Raw genomic sequence first — 24,503 nt, forward strand, 5'->3', positions numbered from 1 at the left:
CTGTGTGTCTGGCATCCTGCATGGGCACCAGAGGCACAGGCACACACCATTCAGGTCAGGAACTGAGTGCTCCTCCAAGCTTCACTAGGTCATGGCTGACCAATTTTCACCCTGAGAGAACTGGGGCACATTTGCATCCCTGTCTGGCCTGTGCAGAAGTGGCAGCAGCATGAAGGAGGTGACTGAATATCTCTGCAATATATTTCCTGAGCTTCAAAACTACAGCTAAGCCACTCTTCAGAGAGAACAGCAGTGAAGATCACCTAATGGATACAAATAAATGAATGTCTCGTGACAGCTAGCCTTTGAGTAAATTTATTATTGAATTACACTCTGGCTTCTTAAGAACAAGCTGAGCTGACAAGCTCTCTCACCAGTGCAGAAGAAAAAGAAAGACAATGATAAATTACCCTGATGGATAAAGGCAAAGACCTTGTCTCTTCCCAAATACCAGCAATTATATATTATTCATGTTTGGGAAGAAAAAATAATCATTACCCATATTGAAATGAGTGTTTATGATGATAAAGCAAGTAGCTAAATTAAATTTTGAATGCGCAGAATGTCTTTTCACATCATTTTGATGAACAGATAACAAGTACTCCTCTACTACTTAGTCATTCTTTTATTGATTTTGAAACCACTTACTCTTACTGTTAGCTTTGTTGTTTTTAAGCCATTCTTAGTTGTCCATCACCATAAGGAGTAGCACAAGATGCAGTGGTGTCAATAAGTTGACTATAAAGTAGGATACCTGATATATTTGTTCTCTTTTGAGGGTTCATGAAATAGCAAGAACAGTCCGAGTCCACAGTCTTTTATGCTAAGTGTTGTCATGGTTAAAGTGCCTCAGAAAACCATGTGTAGAATTGGTACTTTTGTAAAGAGAATTTCAAATAATTCAATTTTGAAGTAACTGTGTTTTATACCCCTCCTTTTTTGAGACAGATTGTGTATATCTGCTTGCTGCCAATAATATCAACCTGCTCTGATTACTTGGGCAGCTAGAAATAACCATCTGAGTTACATGAAACATCAGAGAGCAGCATTTGTTATTAGCTGCAAGTGTAGTCCCCGATTGCCCTCAGGTCAGTAGTCTGCAGAAAAAGTTGGTTTTGATGATTTAAAATTCTGATCGAATTAACTTTGTACATTTTTTCCCATTACTGAGTGACAAGGCATCTGTAAACATGTCACTCAACCTTCCTGTGTCCCTTCTGTGTGCCAGGCAGAGCAGTGTACCTTACTGATCCAGGTGGAGAGGGTTACACAGCACAGTTAGAAACTCAGAGAGACGGGTATGCTCTAGACACTCGTGCACTGTTTTACTGTGAATAAATAAATAAATAAATAAATGTGGTTTAGTGTCAGAGTTAAATTGCATTGGTCCCAAGTCCAATTAAAACCCAAACTGTGAATATTGATCATGGCCAAAGAAGAGCTAAGAAAATAGGGGGGATCAAAATGTTTTTTCAGAATGTTTTGGTAGTCCTTCTGGTCACTCCTAAGTGATTTTGAAGAACATTGCTGTGTTTTCTTAGTATCCTTGAGGGAGTTTGCCCAGAGAAGCTGGGGCTGCCCTATCCCTGGAAGTATTCAAGGTCAGGTTGGATAGGGCTCTGAGAAATCTGATCTAGTGGTAGGTGTCCCTTCCTATGGGAGGGCATTGGAGCTGGATGGATGGTCTTTAATGTCCCCTCCAACACAAACCATTCTCTGATTCTATGCATATATTCAAAGCATTTTCTCTTTTCTTTTCACACATTTTGTCCCATTCATGGAGGGCTGTGGGTTCACCCCAGCAGATCTTTCTGAGGTTTCTTCCCAAGGAAACCAAGGTGCTCTGTCTTTTCCATGTTTTTCCATCAAGAAAAGTGTAACTTTGATACAGTGACCTAAGAAACACTTCTTTAGTTGAAGACAAAGTTAGAGGTCAAAGAACCAAAACCTACCAGGTGTAGCTTTAATCCTGATGATTTTTCCTGAGCTGGCTAGTCCAGCCCATGGCTATGGTCCAACTCCAGGCAGATGCAGCTCCCTTCATCAGCAGGAAATTCTCTGGGTCAGGTGCACCCACTGTACACAGACACCCAGAAGCAATGGGGTGGGTGGGACAGTTTGGGTTAGGACAGCTTGGAATGCTGCATCTAAAACTTTGTCATAGAGATTAAACAGCATCCAGTGTTCTGAGGGTGAGCACTCATGGCACAGCATGGTACCTGTATTGATGGAAGCAAGGTCATATTTTTCCATATTTTAGAACAGGCTAACACAGCAAGTCTTCAAGCCTTTTCTTCCTAGCATTATTGTCTTCCAAAGGCATCATTCTTCTTTTGATGCTTTCTACTCATACGAACTCCTTATTAGGTACAAGTCATAGCTTTTTAAAAACTTACTGTTTTTTATTTTGGTAATTAATCCCTTCTAGAGCAATTAAGAGCAAAGCATACTTTTAAAATTTACCTTTCCTATGTACAGGGCTTATTTTCTTTTCCAGTGTTTGCCCTCTGATTTTGAGTTTAGCATAACATTATTACCATATAATAAATTAATGCAATATATGCAGCTACTTACATCAACTTTGTGGAATTTGTACCTGCAAGACTTAATGAAAGTAAAACTCCTGACCATGAGGCAATTATGTTCCTCTTTTGTAACTGTCAGTAAAAGAAATTTCGTTGCTCTCAATGATCTTCGAGGTCTTGTCCAACCTTAATGATTCTGTAATTCTATAAGTCCCGTGTACAGTCATTAGAGAAATTGGGCTGCAGCTTTCTAAAAATATTTTTAAAATGTTAGATATTTATGACCAAGCACAAGGGAAGGAGTAGGATCTTCCTTGTGTGATTTGGGCATGCTTGCAAGGCCCAGTGAGGCAATTGATAGAAACAATGCACCATCCTGCACCTGGAATTAAAAGGTCTCAGGTGATACCTATGTCCCAAGGAGCTCCTGAAGTGTGCAGAAAGCAGCTCATTAGGAGTTTTTTTCATGCTTGCAAGTTTTGAAGGCTTGATATTTAAGTACCTCCCAGATTACAGAGGTACTAATGTGCACTTTTGGATTTAGGAGTCCAAACTATGGTGTACGTGTTGATGCATTCTCTTGGATCTGCACATGGATATTTGATTAAATATTTATTCAGTACTTAAGTTACTGTCCTCTGAAAAAAGCTGCCATATCAGAAAGAGTGTAGCATTTATTTGCTAAATTGGTTAAAACCTCCTATATAAAAAAGCAGTTTTATAATCCCAAATATAAAATCTTTTGTATTTTATTGGACATTTTTTCCCTAATCCCTTTTGATCGTTACAAATCTATCAGACAGCTTATATGTAGTTAAAGAACTTCCCCTATGATCATCAAAGGAGAGATAATTTTATAATTAACCTGGAAATAATGTATTTTTCCTCCTCTTCTGCTTGGTTTTGTTTTCATGGTGCCTCAGATTCAATGAAAGGCAGTGCTTTTATTTCTGTTCTTCTGCAGAGCTGAATATGTGGCCAATGCTTACAAAATAAATACCAGATGTAAAATACTGTAATAATACAGAGCTACTAAGTTCTGCAGACATTTTTAGTGAAGACTTGACATGAATAAACTATTCATCTCTGAAAGTTATTGCAGCATAAAGTCTTTATCTCTCATAGAAATAATAGCTATAAAATGACTTCTGAAAAATCATGAAATAAGCATAATTCAGTATTAGGTGGAAAAATTATCTTGTACCTTATGTAGTACTAGACATTTGATTTGGATTGTACAGACCTAAAAAAATATGAGTGTGATTGTGTTTCTTTAATACCTTATGCAAAGCAGGAATGTTTCTTTGGTTTTACTGGAGAAAAGGAGAGAGTCATCAGCTCCTAAAGCATTAGTCAATCACATTGTGAGTAAAAGGATTCTTCATTGAAACTTTGCAGTAAAGCACAGCCCAACTTTATTATGTGTTGCATTTCCTATAAAACTCTGTTCTAAAATACTTTCATTTAGACAGTTGGAGGCAGTTTTACAATTCCACTGATGTCATCAGCATCTTTTCCTCTGCTGAGTAGCCTTCCCATATCCCTTACCCTCCCACCTTACAATTATAGTTCAACTGAGAAATCTTGAGGTGTAAAAATAGTGAGTCAATGAGGCATAGAGACACAAGATGTTCTGAATGGCAGGAGTGGCATCCAAGAGTGGCCAGATTGCTTGGCAGATCAGAGAGGAAGATTGTGCTGTCATAAAGATAAAAGGACACACATCAAGAAGGTGAATAATGTTCAATTCCTGGGAGAAGTATTCAAAACAATAAGGACCTGAGTCTTTCAAGAATGGAGCCAATAGGGAATTCTTGTGAGAGCAATGATCATGGAGTTTCTAAGAGTGGTAGGAGGTCCTCAAAGGATATTACATTTTGTTATCAAGCTGTCATGCAATAAATATACCTCTTTTTCCTTTTGGAGGAGCTACAACCAGCAGTCACTAATGCTGCTAAAAAAAGATGATGCCCAAGGAGATGTTAAAGAACCATCAGTTTATAAGTCTTCACAGAGCAGAATGGAGTCAGGTGCATACAGTGGAAAGCCTAAGAAACTGAGCAATTGATCACAAAACCAAGTCTCCTTGCATGTATACTAAAAATATCAGAAGAAGAGCACTCACTGGGTTGATACTGTCAAGTTAGACCCAATCTAAAGAGATGGTAAGAATAAAATCTGTGTCTAGAGATGTTATAAATATTGATTAATAAGCACTTCTTTTTTGACTTCAAAAACCAACTTCATTAGCCACATCTATAAAAGTATCTGAGCATTATGTAGCTTTTTCCCCTGTCCTTCAGGCAATTTAAGTAATGGGTGTTCACTGGAGCTTTTCATTCACTTGGCTTTGCTGTTTCTTTCATGGAATATCTAAATACTGTAGAAGACTTCTTGCAAAAGGTTAACAGCTAAGGACCATGCCCACATAGTCATCAGCATCTCCTGATCCTTCAGAGATGAGACCTGTTTAGTACCTTCACTGAGTAGGTAAAACAAACAGGGCAGATTCAGCTTCTTGCTTCAACTTAGAAATGGCTTTCTTTTACTGATTCTGTTCAGAGCTCTTAAAAACTTTGCTCTTTGTCACCCATTCTCCTTCTCCAGGGTCCCTGTTCCATCCGTGGCTCCCAAAGCAGAGTGGCAGGATCTGTTCCAAGCCATGTCTAAGTGTCAGTGCCACTTAGCAGGTCCCCTTATGGGATATGGTCAAATGTTAGTGCATTTAGTCCCTTTGTCACATTGACACCAGCATTCTCGTGCTCCCCTTAGTGCAAACTCCTCAGATGAGCCTAATCAGTTATTTAGAATCATAGAATATTCTTGGGTGAAAGGGACCTTTAAAGGCTATCTAGCCCCTGCCATGAGTAGGACATCTTTAGCTGTATTGGGTAGCTCAGAGCCCCATCCAGCTTGGCCTTGAATGTTTTCTGGGATGGGGCAGCCACAACCTCCCCATACAGCCTGTACTGGTGTTTTGCCATCCTTATCATAAACTGCTTCTTCCTTAAATCTAGTGTGAATCTACCTTCTTCTAGTTTAGAATCATTGTTCCATGTCCTATTGCATCAAGTCCTGCTAAATCCAGCAGGATTGTATCCCAGCTGCCCAGCATGTGCCAAGCCCTTTCAGAAGCTCACTTGTGCTGTCCATGATAGTGTGGGATTCTTTCTGCATGAGTCCTCTTCAATTTTAATTTCCTATATAAAAGTCTGCCTTTTTTCTTTTTAACAAGGAGACCTTCAGAAGGGTCATTTGCATTCTTTTTCCTTACCTTAATTCCTTAATTCAGATGACAGCTAAGAGCAGTACATAGGTTTTGACTTTAAGCTTTTCTTACAACTAAACTGAACTAAAAAAGTCAGACAGATTTACTCAGTTCAAGGAAAGACTGTCAGGAGGTTTTTCTCCACAGTTAAGAGGCGAATGGGCAGGGCTGTTTTTACAGACGGCTTTTGAGGGAAATACTGCCACAAGCAATGAACTTGAATGTCTCTATGTTCTGATCTTTCCTCTTCTTCTTTTGTCCTTCATCTGCCAGCTCAGGCGTTTTCTGTGTGTCCGTGTGTTTGATCGTGATGCCCTTAGCTTTTACCTGGCATTCTACCAAGTGCTCTGTCTGTCCTGGTACAAGGCTGCCCTGAGGTTGTTTGACATTAGACAGGCACATTCAACCCAAAATGGACGAGGTACATTTTGCTTTATCCTCTCTTACTCTCAAGCAAAAAGGCCACAGCCAAGGCTAAAGACAAGAGACTGTAGCACATCTGCACTTCTAGGCACTTATCAGACTGAGCAGATCACGGATGAATGCCATGAGAATGTAAAAATCCCTCTGCAAAGGGATTATCACATTACTACAATTATTCTTCTTATGTCTCTGTAAGGAGATGATTCTTATTTTGCAGGTGCAGTAAAGAGACATGAACAGACCAGCTGACATGACTGGTGTCACACGGAAAGGCTGTAGAGATTATTTTTCATTAATAACATTCTTCCCAATGAATTATAATTTTCTGGATTTTTGTTCTGTGGAGCTCTGTTGAAGTTTTATCCTGAGGAAAAGGATAAATCCTATATATATGCATATATATTTATATATACCAATAAAATATTAAAGTGGTAAGTTCAAAAATATTTCTAATGTCAAATTAAAATATTTGTTATTAATAACTTGGCTGAGGATGGCTAAGCAGTCATGATAACCATTTTCACACATTGAAAACTTTAAACGAGAATGAGGTATGTGGGAAGTATTTTGAGGAGCAACAGAAATTAATCGGAGTGAGATTTCCCATGTCACCTATCCTCAGTTAAAGAAAGAACATACATTTCTTGCAGAAAAAGTGGGATTTAGGATGCATGGAATTTTCTTCTCACAATGAAAAATGCTTAACAGAAGCAGTATTTTTCCCTTACTTCAAAATACCAAGCACACTGTCACCAGAAAACATCTGTGACTAAAGTGCATTGGAAGGACCAGTGTCTAGGTTGTGAGACACTGGATCAGAGTTAGTATTAAAGACAAATCTTTAATGTGCTCCCATGAGGTGAAATGGCTTTTGTGGAATTTACTTTTCTGGCTTCTGTTCTAAGGCTGGTTTGGTCTGCTTGAATTTTGTTGACAGTGTGTCAAATTTTATTTGTCTCTGAGCAATAGGAACGTAAAGGCATCAGAGTGCCCCTGCCTGCTTTGCCACTGTGGCCCAGATCTTAGCAGAAAGACTTAATTTAATTTTCTTGGGAATGAAGGGTAACTTCACAAAGCAACAGTGTAAAATTGTCTGATACACCATCTGGCCTCGTAAATAGCATTTTGACAATGATTTGGTCTTTCAAGCAAGTTTTTATGACAAATAAAAAAAATTAAAAGGAAAAGTCTAATTAAAGAAGAGGAGAAATGGAGACTGCTTTTCCGTGTAAAACAAGAATCTACACAGTCTTATGTAACAGTAGTGAAGGACAAAACAAACAAAAAACCAAAAACCAGAGGCAATAGGTGGACTCTGGTAATAATTTATTGAAAAGATGAGACTCAGGCTACAAGAAATTGAATTTTGTTCAACTGCAGAAAACACTCTGAACTAGCAGGCCTGGACTGATGGAATAAATCTCTTCTATTAACGTGAGAGATAATTTTATGTAAATGTATTTGGAGACCTTCTAGCAGAGCTGAGCATCTTAGCAGTACCACTTAACTTCTTTGCAGGGTAATTGCATTTAGACCAAGGTCAGCTGAAGGAAATAGCTGACTAAATTAGCATTAACCAGGATCCTGGGGGGCTTGGGGCATTGTAGACACTCAATCTTGTCTTCATAAAGGACATGTTGACACTAGAGAAGCCAGCTGCTTCCAATGCACTGTGTTTTATTCAAGTGGGGCAAATTTTATCACCCAGGGAAGTAGAAGATTTGAGACTCATCAGAGACAGTCTGGGCTTGAGTTTTCTTCCAGTTTCCATCTCTATCTCTTTTAAATGGATTCAGATTCATGCATCTTGCTCCATCTTCTTTTTACTGCTGTGGGTTGGGAATGATGTCCCCTTAGTGGTAACATCTTTCCTTAAAGCATGGAAATAAAGCAATGATTACAGTCCTCAGGAGGGTGGGGATGCAGCTGGGTTTGCTGACAAGCTGCTTCTCTGAGAAGAGACAGCCTCCAAGTCCATGAGCACATAGGTGTGTTAGAAGAGTTGGATGAGTGCTGGGAGGCATCATCCAGGATAGGAACTGTCTCCTTCCAAAGGTGGGCTGTCAAATGCATTTGCTACAGCTGCCAAGGTGAGAGGAAACTCGCTGTTTGCCCACCTTGTGCTGGTGCTTGTAGAAGTAATTGTCAGTGATATGTAATGGAGCAGATGCTTGTGGAAATAAAGCACATCCCCAATTTACTGAGCCAAGGGTCTAGGCCAAGCTGCTTGCACTGTTACTTAATACTTTAAAACTGCCCGGACGTGTCTTGTGTGTAGGGCAGTAGGAGAGGCACCTGCAACATGTATGTTTTTCTTTACTTGCTTTGACCCCTTAGAAGAAAAAAAAAAAAAACAGGTGGAAGTGTTCTTCTTGGATTCACAGAAATGTATGATCTTGTTCTTATTATTTTAAAACATTTGCAGTTGCACTGTTTACTTGAATATGTGGTACAGAACATCAATTCTTTTGTACTCAGGTGTTAGTATTCATGAAAGAGTTTGCAGTGATTCCTTGTCTTCCATAAAATATTCAGCTCATTTGATGAGAAACTGAGAGAAGGAAGTTTCAAACCCACTCTGGTCTCTCTGAAGCATGGAAAAGAAGATGGGGCAGAGTGGAGCAGGTCATGAAAAAAACTGGGAAACGAGAGCCCAGGTTCTGCTGTTGGCTCAGAGACGTGCTCAGACATGTTCACTTTACACAAAAATTGCACTGCAGGTGGTGACCTGTTGACTTCATTGGGATTATTCCAAGCATTGACATTTTTCCAAGCATATTCCATGGCATCTTGATTATTTTGAGTTATGCTCTACCTGTGTGTTAGAGAGTGATGTGCATAATACTGTACTGGATTCTTGTTTTCCAGTTGTTATATATGGAAAGCTAAGTTAGAGCCCTTAATGGGAGAAGCAAAAGAAATATTAAGGATATTGTTCCCCTCGTTGGCCCCATCCCAGAAAATGTTCAAGGCCAAGTTAGATGGGGCTCTGAGTAAAGCAGTCTAGTGGAAGGCAGGCAGTTTGGAACTGCATGGTCTTTAATATCCCTTCTAGCCCAAACCATTGTAGGATTGTTGGATTATTAGCTCCAAACTTGATTCAAGTCTTTTCCTACATGACTCCTAAGAAGTCAGTGATGATACATCAGAGAAAACTCAGTGATATAAAAATAATTTCCAGTATCTAATTTTCTTGTGACCTATTCCAAAATTACATGTGAATATAGTCACATCTCAGATTGCAGACAGATTTTGGTATCGCTGCAGTAATTTTTGATAATATTGGAGCTCTCCATTTAGATCAGCAGGAATTTTTTTAAGACTCCCTGGCAAATGGTCTGTTTGCTGTACTGTGGAATGTAAAAATTGTGCAGCTTTTATTAAATAGAAGTTATGCTTTATCTCCTTGCATTATACAATCTCAGATTTTTAGGTGGACTGTAAGAAAATAACTGGCTCTTTCCCTAATGATCTGTGTTTATGAAATCATCTTTACAAAACATTGCAGAAATCATCCTTTGCCTCAGTGAACCAGCAAAGCACCATTGCACCGTTGAAGTGCAGCTGGGATGATTTACTCTAGCTGAGATCTGGTTCTGCACCTGGAGAAACATTGGCTTTCAATCTCTGCTCTCCAGCAGGACAGCCCTTAGAAAAATTATTCATTGGGTCACGTTAGCACACTGACACTACAATTTGCTGTTGCTGCTCAGAAAAATAGTTACCTTCAGCCAAAAATTGGGTTCAGACACTCTCACAGACATGTGATGTTTTGTCTTTATGGGAAGCTTCTAAGGTAGCAATGTAGTAATGACTTAGAAGTCTGGAAACAGACTTTGGAATGAGAACCAAGAAAATTTGTCTTTGGCTTTACTGCAGGTTTTCTGACTGACCTTGGACAACTGAAAATCATTCCATGTTTTATTTCCTCTCTCTGTAAAATACCAATCTGGCTGTATTAATCAGTGTTTGTAAAGGTCCTTGAAATCCTTAGATAAAAGAGCATATTACAGATCACAGAGTAGTTGGAATAGATGTAGCCTATAAAATGGTGCAATCTACCAAACTTGGGAAGAAAAAGAGGGGAAGAAAAAGCCCATCCTATTAGTGTGCTCAGCTCCACAGGCAAATTGTAAGGAAGCTTTCTGAACCCAGCAAATTTTCTGTCATGGTTTTCCCAAATGGGAAAGAAATTAGCTGCCAAGCCTTGGTCAGGATCTTCTGGGGCTTTTGTACTTTAAATATGTCCATGTACTGCATGGTAATTTTCAGCTCTCTTTGATTTAAAAATGCACCTTGCTTTTAATTAGGGCAATACTGTTAAAACACTACTGGCTGTTAGGAAAAGGTTCATCACTCAGAGGCTGGTTGGGCACTGGAAGAGGCTCCTGATGGAGTGTCGTGGCACCAAGCCTGCCAGAGTTCCAGATGTGCTTGGGCAACACTTTCAGGAACATGGTATGATTTGAGGGCTGTTCTGTGCAGGGCCAGGAGCTGGGCTCAGTGATCCTTGTGAGTCCCTTCCATCTCAGGAGAATCTGTGATTGTGTGAAATTCCGGTGTGATGTTGTAAATCCTACAGAAATTTATACTTAAGGATATGCTACAGCAGTTGCTTTCATATAATAGGGTAATTGTAAGCCTCACTTTGATTATCCAAGGTTTTTACACAATGCCTGAGAAAGCCTTCAAGGGCAGCATCCCACCATCAAAACACATGGTATGACCTCCAGCTTTACAGGTTATAAAGGCCTTGCCTTTCTAATCCATAGGAATTCCTAGCCACATCAACAGAGGAAGAAACTGCATTTGTCCAAAAGACTTACTGTTTCTTATTATTTTTCTCTTTCTTGCAGACATGCATGTGTGATTCGAGGCCAGGTGATGACAGCAGATGGGACCCCTTTAGTTGGAGTGAACATCAGCTTTGTCAACAATCCTCTGTTTGGATACACAATCAGCAGACAAGATGGCAGGTAGGATGTCTGTACGGGATTTACAGTGTTCAGGCAGCAGTAACAGCATTATTGCCATGACCACTAAAGAGAAACTCTTTCCAAGAGCACATTTATTATTCATGCCTTTTGAAGATGTTGGTGCATTAATGTTGGTTGTTTTGGGGCTGCGTCTGGCTGGTGACTGATCCCCAGTTCTGTTCCTTGCTCTTCAGTTCCAGGGCCAGTCTTGTTCAGTGCATTTATCAATGGCCTGGATGCAGGAGTTGAATGCACCATTAGCAAGATGCTGATGGTACCAAACTGGGAGGTGGTCTTGATGCTCCTGAGGGACAAGAGATCTTGCAGAGGGATGTAGGTACATTGGAGCATTGGGCTGTGATGAATGGGATGAATTTTAAAATCAAAATACTGGATTTTCTGCACCTGGAACAAAGTAACACCAGGCACAAGTATAAACTGAGACAGGAGTGGCTGGAGAACAACCCTGCATGCAGGGATCTGAGGGTGCTGGCCAGCAACAGCTGAATAGAAGCTGTTAGAGCTGTGTGTCTTGCAGCCAAGAGGGCAAACCCCAACCTGTGGTGTATCAAACACAGCATGACCAGCCTGTCAAAAAGGTGGTTGTCCTGCTGTATCCAGTGTTGGTGTGGCCTCGCTCAGAGCACTGCATGCAGTTCTGGGCCCCATAATTTAAGAAAAGTGTTCAGGTCCCTTAATGTGTCCAGAGGAAGGCAAGAAAGTAGTGAGAAGGCTGGAAGGAATATCCTGTGAGCAGCATATGAGGACTCTGAGTTTTTCTAGTTCAGAGAAAAGGAGGCTTGAAGGGTGTCCCCATTGCTTCCTAGAGCTTCCTAAGGAGCAGGTGTGGAGAGGGAAGTACTGAGCTCACCTCCTTGGTATCCACTGATAGGACTCATGGGAATGGCTCAAAACCGGGAGACATTTAGACTGGACATGTAGAAACATTTCTTAACTGAGAGGGTTAAACACTGAAGCAGGCTTCCAGTTAAGCAAACTTCCCTGTTGAACTATCCAGAAGCCACTCACACCACCTGAGCTGGGACAAGGGTCCCTTTGCAGCCACACTCCACACTCACACAGTCACACCGGGGTTCCTCACCCGCTAGACCTCAGGTGTCCCATAGCAGTGTCTCGTGTCCAGATCCCTAAAACAATTTAATCTTGGTACAATAACTAAATAACAAAAGAGCCCAAGCTGCTGCCTGCAAAGAGGGACCCTGGACAAAGGAAACCCTAGACTTTTATCCCTCACAGTCTAAGCCTGGGAAAGTCTGGAGTTATCAGCTCCTGTCGTCTCTCCTTGTGGCTACTTGGTAGTTCCCTGACTCTTGCCTCAGGCTTTGGCTTGGCCTCCTGCCCCCCAAGGAGCTCAGCTGCAGCTCACACTATAGATGCACACCAGGCTACCAGCACCAAGTGTAACCTCAGCATTCCTAGAGGCATTCAATGTCCTAAGCCTGTCAGTGTTTTAAGAGGCATTTGGACAATGCCCTTAATAACGTGGTTTAATTTGATCAGCCCTGAACTTGTAAGGCAGCTCAACTTGATGATCCTTGTAGTTCCCTAACAAATGAATAGCCTCTTCTCTTCTCTTCTCTTCTCTTCTCTTCTCTTCTCTTCTCTTCTCTTCTCTTCTCTTCTCTTCTCTTCTCTTCTCTTCTCTTCTCTTCTCTTCTCTTCTCTTCTCTTCTCTTCTCTTCTCTTCTCTTCTCTTCTCTTCTCTTCTCTTCTCTTCTCTTCTCTTCTCTTCTCTTCTCTTCCCTTCCCTTCCCTTCCCTTCCCTTCCCTTCCCTTCCTTCCCTTCCCTTCCCTTCCCTTCCCTTCCCTTCCCTTCCCTTCCCTTCCCTTCCCTTCCCTTCCCTTCCCTTCCCTTCCCTTCCCTTCCCTTCCCTTCCCCCTCCCCCCTTTCCTTCCCATTATTTATTATTATTAATTTAGTGATATCACCTAGAATCTTTAGCCAGCAATTTGGTAATGCAGTGCCCATACATAGAAAAAGATGTCTCCTGCTCCCAGCAGATATATTCTTGTTAATTCATGTTGAAATTATTAGGAAGTCATTAAGATTACGGTTGTGTTAGAGGCAGAATCTGAGCAATCATGCTCAACCAAGACAAAAGCAGTGCAAATTGGGAATGTCTTTCATCTTATCTTTTGTTTGTCAGTGCTAATTGGCTCCCTTTCTTTTAAGAACAAAAGCGTAACAGAAGGGCTTCCAGCTGCATATGCTCTACATATTGACTACTAACCACTAGCACTTGGGAGAGGATTTATGGGTTTTAGCACCTCTCTAATCCACAAGTTTCATTTGAGTTGGCCAGAGAAACAGAATTGTAATGAAAAAGAAGAACATGTGCTAGACACGTGTGCTTGATGCTGTCCAGTTCACACTCAGGGGTGTTCACACCTACTGTAACACTGGTGGGGACTGGGAGGCTTTCCAAGTGATGCTCCAACCCTTCAACGATATGACAATAAAATGCAGATGATAAAGAGACATACCAGAAAGAGGACACCCCTGGAGCTGGTGTCTTCTTATTGCCACTGGCTTAGGCATTGCTGCAAAAAGGAGAAAATTTGAACATTTGTGCTTAAGGGTATCTTTGGCAACCTTACTGAATCTACTTTGTGGCAAAATGGGATCCAAACCACACTCTCATATTTAGCTTGCTGTGTATGGATCAGCACAAAATCTGTATCCAGTAGAACAGATAAATGTGACTAAAAGATTGCTGGACAACAGTGCCTGTCATAACCTTTTGTTCTGTCTGTCTGTCTGTTTCCTTGTATGTGTACAACACCCAACTGCTGTATGTAATCATTAATTTAGATTACAAATACTTTGAGGAAAGAAACCATCTCTTTACATTGCAGTTGTGCTGGACCTAGCACAGAGGGGCCCTGTTGTAACTGGACCTCTAGCCAGCAAACATGAAAGCTAAAGGGACAGAGCATGGAGGTGACTGCTGCCATCCAGGCTCCAGACCTTTGTAATATTCAAGCAACTATTTCTTTCTGATTCTTCAGTGGTGAGAGGTAACCCCCCCATGCTACAAATCTACTTCTACTGGCAGTTCAAGCAAGGGATGCTCCTTCCATGCTATGTGCTTCCCAAAGTCCAGCTGAGCAGGGGCACAGGGCAGAAGGCAATGCAGCCGGAGCATCAGTATGCTCCACCAGGCTTCAGTGGACTCCTGGTTCCTTGGAGTGGCTGCCAGCCTCCAAAAGCTAAATTAGTTTCAAGGAGCTCAGGGCTGCAGCTTGCTGACTCAGCCCCCAGCAGATACCCAGCTCTAAGTGATAAAAATGACAGAGATCAGCTGTCTCAGAGCAAGGAATCTGTGACCAAGTGGGATTCATCCTAAAGCTGTGATTTCTGTAGGCAACTGGTGGGAGTCACCCCCTGACTCTGTGGTGTCAGCTCTTCTGATTTCACTTTCTTCACCTTCCTCTCAAGGCAGTCTGCTTCTACAGAAACCTGGTGCACAAACATCAAACAAATTATCCAGTTGCAGTGCTGAGCCTCCAGAATAATGAATATATCTCCCAACTTGGCTAAGGGATACATGCAGGTATTTTGTCAAATGAACAGGCACATCAGTGCATCTGTGTACTCTGTAGGTACTCTGTGGACAAAAACCACTTGTCCATAAATGGACAAGTTAAAGAACACCAAAATTCATGGAACCCAATGGTTTGGGCTGGAAGCAGCCTTAAAGATCATCTGGTTCCAACTCCCCTGCCATAAGCAGGGACAACTCCCACTAGACCAGGTCACTCAAAGTCCTTGAAATCCATCCTTGAGTCCAGTGACTTTCTCAGTGGTCTGTAAATTATCTTGAACTATGTAAGACCATTCAAGCTAAAACTTGTCAGGGCAAAAAATGTTGTCAGACATCCTGATTTCTAATCCCAGCCTCTGATTTAGTGGGTACAATTAGGTGCATCTCTTGACTTTCCCAGTCCAATGAACCAGCCAGTGAAAGAGAGTTAATATTTACTTGTGTTCCTTACTGATTTTTCTAGTATTTATTTAATGCCATATATAAAGCACTTTCCAAATCATGTAAAGAATTCATGCTGTTCCAGTTTCTATTATTTTTTCTATGGGTTTGAGTATTTTTTTTAATAGGGCATGTCTCATCAGCTTTTGTACAGCAAAGTTGTCATGTGATTGGGTCAACTTTGTTTTAAGGAATTGATGCTCTTAGACAAGAAGCAGGTTCTCCTGAACTACAGTAGCAGGCTGCATGCAGTCCAGAGCATTCCCAGTCATAGAGGGTCATCCCTCCCATCTTTAGTGTCATTCTGATTTGGAGAATAAATGGGAGCACACATGCAAGCAGTTACCTTGTTCTGGGGGTCATGAGATAACTGCATAAAACTCAGCAGGTTTATTATTAGGCATATTCACCATAGGAATATATATTCTTGAAAATGTGCACTGAGTTGCCTTAAATTGATTTAGTAAATCAGTTTACTGATAGCAGGGAAATAACTGGGGTTTTAAGTAAGGGACTTTAAAGATACAATTGCATCAGTTTAGCTAGATTGGTTTCTAAGCTGATTTTGTCACTCCAGGTTTGGGGGTTTTGAGGTTTCTTTTTGGCATTATAAAGTCTCCAAATGAGTAAGTAAAATTTCAGTTTTAGAATTAGAGTGAGATAAATTTTTCACCTCTGTAAGGGGACTCACTTTATTCCAGGTCTCTCCTATAACATTGCTCAGATACAGCCTGAAATAGTGAAACCCTGGTCCTGTTTAAGTCACATTACTTAGACTCAGCAAAACTCGTATAACTTCAAGGCTTGCTTGTGTTTTTAGCCTAATTACTGCACCAGAGACTTTGTTTATATAACAGGGCATGAATTTAAAGTGACAACTCTCAAACTACTCTGTTGTATGCATTTCTGTGTAAAGCAAAGATAACAGACAGTTCAAAGTATCAGTACTGTATTATAAACCACATTTTTAAATAAAGTTTTAAATTTGATTAAAATGATAGTTTAAAGAGGCTGCAGGTCCTCAGTATCCCTGGGTGTAGGAACACAATAAAGCAGCAAGTAAGTCTCCAGACCTTTTCCATATTGCATTCAGCAGCCTTTGCATAGCTTTTTCAGAAATACCAAAAACAATGAGCTTTCAGAGAAGAGACATGAGAAAGGGTTACACTTTCCTGTGGGGTTTTTATTTTTTGAGCTGCTTTGGATAAATAGATAATTTCATCCTTCGGCTTGTCTCTCCAGAGTCTTTAAAGAAAAACAACAAAACAACTGTACGACAAGTATGATTTTTATGGAGTGGTAAAAAATACATCAGAGATGAGCAGCAAAAACAGAAATAAAATTATCTTGTTTCTTCAATCCCAGGACAGTTTTCTTTTTGTTAAATTTAATTTCACTAAGAGAAACTGGGAGGTGTTTTCCGTTTGTTTTTTTCTGCTTGATTTTGGGTTTACCTTTTGTTTAGTTCATCAAGATAAGTTGAAAGCTGCATCCTGGGACTCTGGGAAAACCAGCTTGTGAGCAACACCGCTTGCTAAAAAATACTGCATGGTTCTGTTTTCACAGCTGCTGGAGCCTGACATGGAGGTGGTGCTTTTCCTTTTGCATCCTGTTTTGGGGATGCAGGAGAGGCCAAGACATTTCCCCCCAGCAGATTCCATCTCTGATCCAGGCTCAGTGAAGCCAAAGGGATGAAACAGAGGTGTTTGCAAATAAGACCTCTTCCAACTTGCCTAAAAACTTGTTGAGAATCATTTGTAATGTTTATTTCCTCCCTCCTGTTGGCCCGTTCAGTGCCTGGATCCATGCAGAGCAAGCATCTCCCTCCCAGCTGAAGGAGTTGCCAAATGCTAATTGACTGTTAGAAACATTCACATCAGGGTACAAACGTTGTGCAGCTTTGCTGGCAGGAACCAGCAGGTTACTCCTGAGGCTGCAGCAAGCCAAGCTCCATAGGTCTGGGAACATGATGCCCCAACTCAAGTGGTAGAATAAATATGGCTTTGGCTTTTTGAAGTGCTTTCCACTTCCTCTCATGGACTCAATTCAACATTCTTTAATGAATAACCTTTTCATAATTCTGTTTCCTAAATGGCACCTCAGTCCATAAACCATGAAATAGAAAAGGTTCCCCCAAAAAATTCCTTGACAAAGACATTTTTTAGAAACAGTTCATGCCCATTGTTGCTCCAATCTGAAAGCCTCACAATTAATTTTAAAAAATAATTTTTAGATAGTTTTTTCACCTTTCTTGCCATGTATTTACAAGGTGCATCATCTGGCTTTGGGCAATCAAGAGTGTTTCAGATCCCAGTTCTCATGCAGAGACGCACTTAGGCTCGTAGCTCTTTAAGCACATGAGCAGCTCTGCTGAAACCAGTGAACCTGATCACATGCATAAACTCTCAGTGAGAGTGTCATACAGCAGTACCAAGCATGAAAGTGAGAAGCAGGGATGAGAAAACTTTCTTTGCCTGAAGCACGTTTGGCATTGCAATCGAAGAGACAGTGAGAAAAACACAAAGGAGCAAAAACAAGAGGTCGTCAATTTCTGTTGAAATCCTTTCCTTTCTTACTTAACACCTCTTTTTTGGGTCTATGCATAGTGGATATATCCCTGTGGTACTTGATAAAATCTCCATCTGTGACAAAATGAGAAGTTTAAATACAAAACTAAGAAAACCACCAGAACCTTATCCCAACATCTTTACATCCAGAGGATGAACATTTTCCTAATCAAGGTTACATTCTTTCACACAGCTCTGGAGGGCTGTCTGTTATCCAACACTAACACAGGCAGATAAGCCACTTGGCAGGAGGTAGCTTAGGGTGAAGTCAGAGACCACAGGCAGTGATTCATCTGCACTGCTCTAAATGTTTAAGAGTCAAAAAAGATGATGTCCAGAGTGCTGCGGCACACAGACACCCTGCACTGTAGGTGTTTCTAGTAGACTAGGTTCAGTCCATGACTGTGCTCTCCATGTTCCCTGGGTTGCATTAGGCATTAGTCAAGTTAGCGAGATGCCAAGAGACAATTCATATGGGGATATGTCAGAGAAACCTCTTTCCAAATAGTTTATTTCATCACGTGAATTGGTCCAATCTGTGCATTTGTTTGGATAATCACAACTTAAAAAAAAAAAAAAAAAAGAAAATTAATATATATGGCCAAAATAAGTTGGTGCTAGAAAAGCACCAACAAAGATAAACATGTTTCAAAAAAGGGATGGGTATGATTTCAGTATACATGAGGACAAAGAAGCTGGACTTCTTTGGACTCCTGCCTTGGACTCCTGCCTCCAGCACTTGCTGTTACTCAGGTAAACTATATTTGGGCTGCAGATTTTAGGTTCACAAAATGAGACTGATGACATTTCTTACAGTTATTTTTCTGGGGTCCTTGCTAGGCAGTTGAAACAAACAGATGGGGTAGTGCTTGCACTAATTTTGTATTCCATCTCTCAAAACAGCTTTGATCTTGTTACCATTGGTGGAATCTCCATTATCCTGCACTTTGAGCGGGCTCCCTTCATCACCCAGGAGCACACGCTGTGGCTGCCGTGGGATCGCTTCTTTGTGATGGAAACCATCGTCATGAGGCACGAAGAGAACGAGATCCCAAGCTGTGACCTCAGTAACTTTGCCCGGCCCAACCCTGTGGTCTCTCCTTCTCCGCTCACTGCTTTTGCAACTTCCTGCTCAGAGAAAGGTCCTATTGTTCCTGAAATCCAGGTATGAGCCGTTTGAGCTGAGGGACAATTAGTAATAAAATCATAGAATGGTTTGGGTTGGAAGGGACCTTAAAGATCAGGTAATTCCAGCCCCCCTGCCTTAGGCAGGGACACTGTCCATCAGACCAGGTTGATCAGAGCCCCATCCAACCTGGCATTGAATTGGATTGGGGCATCCACAATTTCTCTGAGCCACCTCTGCCAGGGCCTCCTCATCCCCATCTTCTTTCTGTGCTTCTTTTGACAGCTTTGAGCAACACAAATGCAACTGTTCCCCTGCTCTCCTAACAATAAGCACTCATTTGATACCCCATTTTTCAGACATTTGGCAGGAGCACTCGCTCCCAGGCACTCACTTTACCAGATTTCTTTTCTCCTATCCCTGAGAGATGGAGGCAAAGCACTTGTGGCTAACACATGAGCTGGGACCCTTGTGTGACCAACAAGCCCTTGGTCTCAGGCCTTTGGTATTCAACATGCCCAGCACCAGGCTGATGCCCTTCTGGCTGATGCTCTAATGCCTGTCTTCTGTTCAGGAGCAAATTCCACCCTCTGGGCACTATAAACCTTGGTGGTGGAGTGTTGGAGTGAACTTTCTCATGGTTGGAAGTCATACCCCCCCACTCTACTCAGCTGCTGAGACATTCAGTCAGCCAGCAGGTGGGTGAGAGGGGCCAGCCTGCAGAGCACCTCAGTTTTATTGCATTTCATGACATTTGGAATAGATGAGCAGAGTGAGAGGGTTACCTTTAATTTTTATGAGTAAGTATGAGTCAGATAAAGAACCTTAACAATCTGCTGTGGCTTCAAAGTATTTTGTCAAATGGAAAGTTTTTAGTCCAAGGAACTAAATTAACAGTTTTCCTTAAAAATACTAATTCTGCTGAAAGACATGGATGTAGCAGCATTCAACCTTTGCTACATTGGACAGGCTGTTCTCTGGATTTTATATGCCAGCATTCAGCATGTCCTGAGTATTGCTTTTAGTGACAATAATCTGCCAAGGAGGAAATGATAACAAGTGTAGAGACAAACTGTGTGCTTCCAGCGTGACTCCACTGGGGTTGCAGTACCATTAATGAGAAAAGAAGTAACTTTATACCTTCTAATTTTAATAAACCAGGTGCTAAACCCAGCAACCAATAAAGCTAGTGGTCTCTTTACCTTTCTCTCTGGACCAAGTCTTATGATCCTTTCTCACACTAATTTACAATTATGGTTCCCATGTTTGTCCCAGTATAATTACCAATTAAGTCCTGTATCTTGTAAAGTCCATCATATTATAAATTCTTGGTTCAGAATCTTGGTTTCCACATCTTTTTATGAAATAAACAGACATCATGAAAGGTCAGTGCTGCTTGGGAAAAAACAAATATCTCATACAGTGCAACTATGATCATAACCTCAGTCATTATTTGGTACCACAAACACCTTCCAGTAGACCAGGCTGCTCAGAGCCCCATCCAACCTGATTTTGAATGTTTTCAGTGTTGGGGCATCTGCCATCTCTCTGGGCAACCTGTGTCAATGTTTTACCACCCTCATCAACGATATTTGGTGCCATTTGAAATGTCCTGATGATGTCCTGCTTGAACTTCAGCTGCCAATCCAGAATGATCCCCCTATCAGTGTCCTGCATTATAACTTCTGGATATCCTTGTGAATGGCAGATCACTTGGACATCCCAAGTCCCATGAGACACTTGTAGTTATGGAATCTAATACATAAGAAAGATTAATTTTAAGATTTTAAAGAGTTCACGTGCACTTGTCTGGATATGTGCCAAATATCCAAGCTTCCATTTAAGTGGACAGAAATCTAACCAGTACATCAGTGGAGCCTACACATCACTTAAGCTGAGCACCCTGAAGCTTTCTGGTTCTCACTGATGGTATCAGTTAGTTTCCACTGACTGAAATTGATGGTATCAGTTTGATTCCACTGACTGAATTAATGTGTGTGTTCACATCACGTTTTTTATGTGATGTAAACATCACATAAGTTGACATCTGGATTTAGATGCCTTAAACTGGAATTGAATCCCACTCTTAAGTTTACAAGGCAATACCAACCTTCTAAAGAGTCTGTCTGTATCTGCTGTTATCTGTAGGCAAGACCTAAAAGAGCAGTTCAGAGCAGACACCTAACTTAGGTTCTTAAATTGACATAAGATGACTCCCATACATGATGAACACAGTGCTTTTCCTGTGTGCCATTTGTCTGAGCTAAAACCTGTAAATCAATATTCCACCTCAAATATTGACAACTGAAGGTTAGCAGAGTTTGTGGTGCAGGAGTTTACAAGAGAATCTGATTTGTGGTGGAGTCCTGACTGTACTGCAGTTCAGAAATGGACTACTTTTCATTTCTGTACTGGATGTACATACAATAAAAATTAACCTAGCTGTCCATTCCCGCAGCTGCATTTTATAATACACAGTTCTCAGTAGGGAAATGTTAAATATAAAAGGTGTAAGCACATAGCTGGGAGGAGGTGACAAGCAGATAGCAGGGCTGGGAAAGAGGTTTTGACAAGTGGGTAGATAAGAACCCCATGAGCTCCAACAAATAAATGCAGAAATAAATGCAGTGCTCTTTACCTGGATGCATTCAAAAAACCTAGTAGTACATTTTTAATATTTTATTCAGGTGCCTACAGACAGATTTGGGGCCATTCAGAATGCCCTGAAGTGCCCCTTCAGGCCTCCAGCTGTAGCTTCAGAAAGGTGGAGATGTCAGAAAGGTCCACGTCAGAGTTGTCATGCCCTTGCAGAAGTTTTGGATACCATAGAGTGTTTCAAAAGTACTGATGTCTATGTTAAGGCCCCTGAATCAGATTCAAAATGGTTTTCCTTTTTAAAATTCTCTCTGAGCATCTTACAAAAAAAAAAAAAGACATTGACTGTTCCTTGCCTGTCTGCTGGCAGAGTGAAGAGTATCTGTAAGAGACATGTGTAACCCAGCACAAAGAAACAAGATTTCCTACCTTGTCTCATGCAAAGAGTAGAAAAATTGCTACTAAGACAAGAACAGATTCTCACCACAGAGAAAGAGAACATGACAGTGAAAATTGTGACCCTGTGTAAATCCCCAGTAAGCCTGAAGAATCTGCTCTTCTGCCTGCCTAGCCTTGTGGCTGGATCTTCTTAAAAGAGCAGATTATATTGGTTAGTCTGGGATAAACCCTAAGAGTCTTTCACAAGGCCTGCAGTCACAGCACATGAATGTATCTGGGCCAAACAGCAATTATCAAATAGAAATAAGGGCACAATTTAGCTCTTATTACTTCTAGCACATTCAGATTATTTTAAAGCTTGTTTTCCCCCTTTTCTCCCTCTGATATTCTACTGAATTATACACCTCCCTTCCAGTGCCATGTTTCGTTGCTAGTTTGTCACAACTTACAAACTACAAATACATTTTGAATCACCTGAATTACTATTTGAACCCTTTCTTCAAGCAGATACCTTTAAACACAGCCCCTTGTGCTGCTCAGTGCCTTGGCAGTGTTGGAATGACCTTTTCTTTGGAATGGTGGACAGCAGAGTTAGATCACGACAGAGAGAAATAATTACTTATGACAAGGATCTGAAGCAGGCTTTCTAAATAGTATCTCCATGACAATTATTTGTGCCTGTTTTTATCCTAATGGGGTTACATATGAAAACAGATTTGATACAAAGGACCACCTTTACTGCAGTTTGGGTGAGCTCATCTCTCGTTGAGCCTGGTCCCCATCCAGCTTGTTGATGATCTCATAAAATACATTTTTAAAATCCTGGGTTTTCCCAATTCTGTCATATTTCAGCCTCCTAAGCACTGAGATATGTAAATTAGAAAGACTGCATTAGAGAAGGTAAATATTTATGAGCACAGTGGAATGGGGCTTTAACTGCTGGATGTGTCTGTTTTCAAGTGCTGCAACACTCTGAGCCTTTTAGTTGTCACTTTAAAAAGTGTTGGGCCATGGATAACATCTCAGAAGAGGTGTTTTCAGGGGCCAGATTACGAGATTTGTCATTTTTGATAGCACTAACCAGAAAACCTGTAAGAGCTGAGCAACTCACTATGCCGAGGAAGTTTTCTGCTCCCACGGAAAGCAGAAAGACGGAGCTGGGTATAGGAGTGACATAACTTGGAAGGCACAAGGATCATGGAATCCTAGAATCTCCTGAGTGGAAAGAGACCCACATTGAGTCCAGCTTCTGACCCTGCACCCCAAGGACACCTCAAGAATCACACTGTGATAGATGTGATCCCTTCCTGATGGGTGGATCTCTTGACCCACCTCCCTTGCAGCCTCCCCCGCCCTTAATATTCAGAAGGATGATTATTGCTAGAGATGTGTTTTCCAAGTTCATTTAGGGTCCAGCACACTGAAGAACTTCAGAAGTGGCACAGGAGAGGACTGTGCCAGCTGTGACCTTTTAACACGTCCCATAAAGCCACCAGGCTTTCCTGCTCACTGATAAGCTTCTACCTTTATTTTTCAATATTCCCCAGAGGTTGCTGGCTTGTGCCAAAAATATCCAAGCTGGGTGCTTACCCAAGAGTGAAGTTTTCTTGAAAGTGACAATGTTTTTCTCCTAAGATTTTTTTACCAGCATTTTGCATTAAAAGATCAGCACAGTGTTAGGGATGTACTTGTATCACTTTCCATAAGCTTTCCAAGCATTTCTCCATAAAAAAAAAAAAAAGAAGAAGAAGACAAACAAAATTTTAAGTTCTGGTGTTACCTTAGCAAATAAATTACCTGAAAAATCTCGTTTTTATTGAGACTTTTCTGTTTTCAAAGTAGAAAATACTTTCCCTGATGTTTCTTCAGTCTTTTCTGAAGTTTTATGCTGTAATGGGCACCTGTTAGATAACTGTCCCAGTCAGTCAAAAATACCCACATTTATGGCTGGGGGAGAATAAAAGCAGCTCACTTAGAATATGGAGAAGTTTGGAAAAGAAAGAGAAGGACGAATGCAAGGGAATGGAAAGGAGCTGTAGGTGGTAAGTCAGGACAAGAGTTCAGTCACTTAAGTAAGAAGGCAAGGAATTTCAAGCAAGTACCAGAATAAGTAGGAACAAATGTAAAGTCAAAAAATAAGGGTGAGAACACAGATGAAAAAAAAGGCTAGAGGTAGATGGTAGATCAGGTAGAGAGGGTCAGAGAGGAGGTAGGAGAGGAGCAGTTTCAAAGCAGGAGAAATGGGTAAGTGAGAGGAGGGAGAGTGGAACCAGGATTCACTAATATCTTGGAGAGAGTTGCATGTTATGATCAGGACCAGGAAACATCCTTAAGGCCAAGTAGGGTGTGATATTTTACTGGGAAAAGGAAACCAGCAGACAAAAATTAGAGACCTCTAAAACCTGTTATGATAAAAGACAGAAAATGGAAGCTAAACTGCTGAGCTGTAATTATCTGAGATCCCAGGCTCTTTTCTCTGTGGGTCCTGGTACTCCTTTTAGGAGTGAGTCTCTGTAAACACTGACTTAATGCGACACTTTGTTTTCCTGTTCTCCCATGTAGCAGAGATGGAGAAGGCAGGAGGCCTTCCTTAGCTTCCAGAAATAAGTTACGTATG

The 24,503-nt window shown here is 41.1% G+C and overlaps 1 protein-coding gene across 5 annotated transcripts in view; it reads left to right on the plus strand.

The window, feature by feature from the left end:
• TENM4 (teneurin transmembrane protein 4) overlaps window positions 1–24,503 on the plus strand; it is a 594,684-nt gene that overhangs the window by 503,074 nt on the left and 67,107 nt on the right. For all 5 annotated transcript variants that reach the window (XM_058018885.1, XM_058018886.1, XM_058018887.1 and 2 more), the window contains 2 exons: window positions 11,073–11,192; window positions 18,670–18,931. In XM_058018885.1, coding sequence (XP_057874868.1) covers window positions 11,073–11,192; window positions 18,670–18,931 — 382 coding nt within the window. The remainder of the gene's footprint in view (window positions 1–11,072; window positions 11,193–18,669; window positions 18,932–24,503) is intronic.

The sequence above is a fragment of the Melospiza georgiana genome, chromosome 2, assembly GCF_028018845.1.
Source record: "Melospiza georgiana isolate bMelGeo1 chromosome 2, bMelGeo1.pri, whole genome shotgun sequence".
NCBI classification, from domain to species: domain Eukaryota; kingdom Metazoa; phylum Chordata; class Aves; order Passeriformes; family Passerellidae; genus Melospiza; species Melospiza georgiana.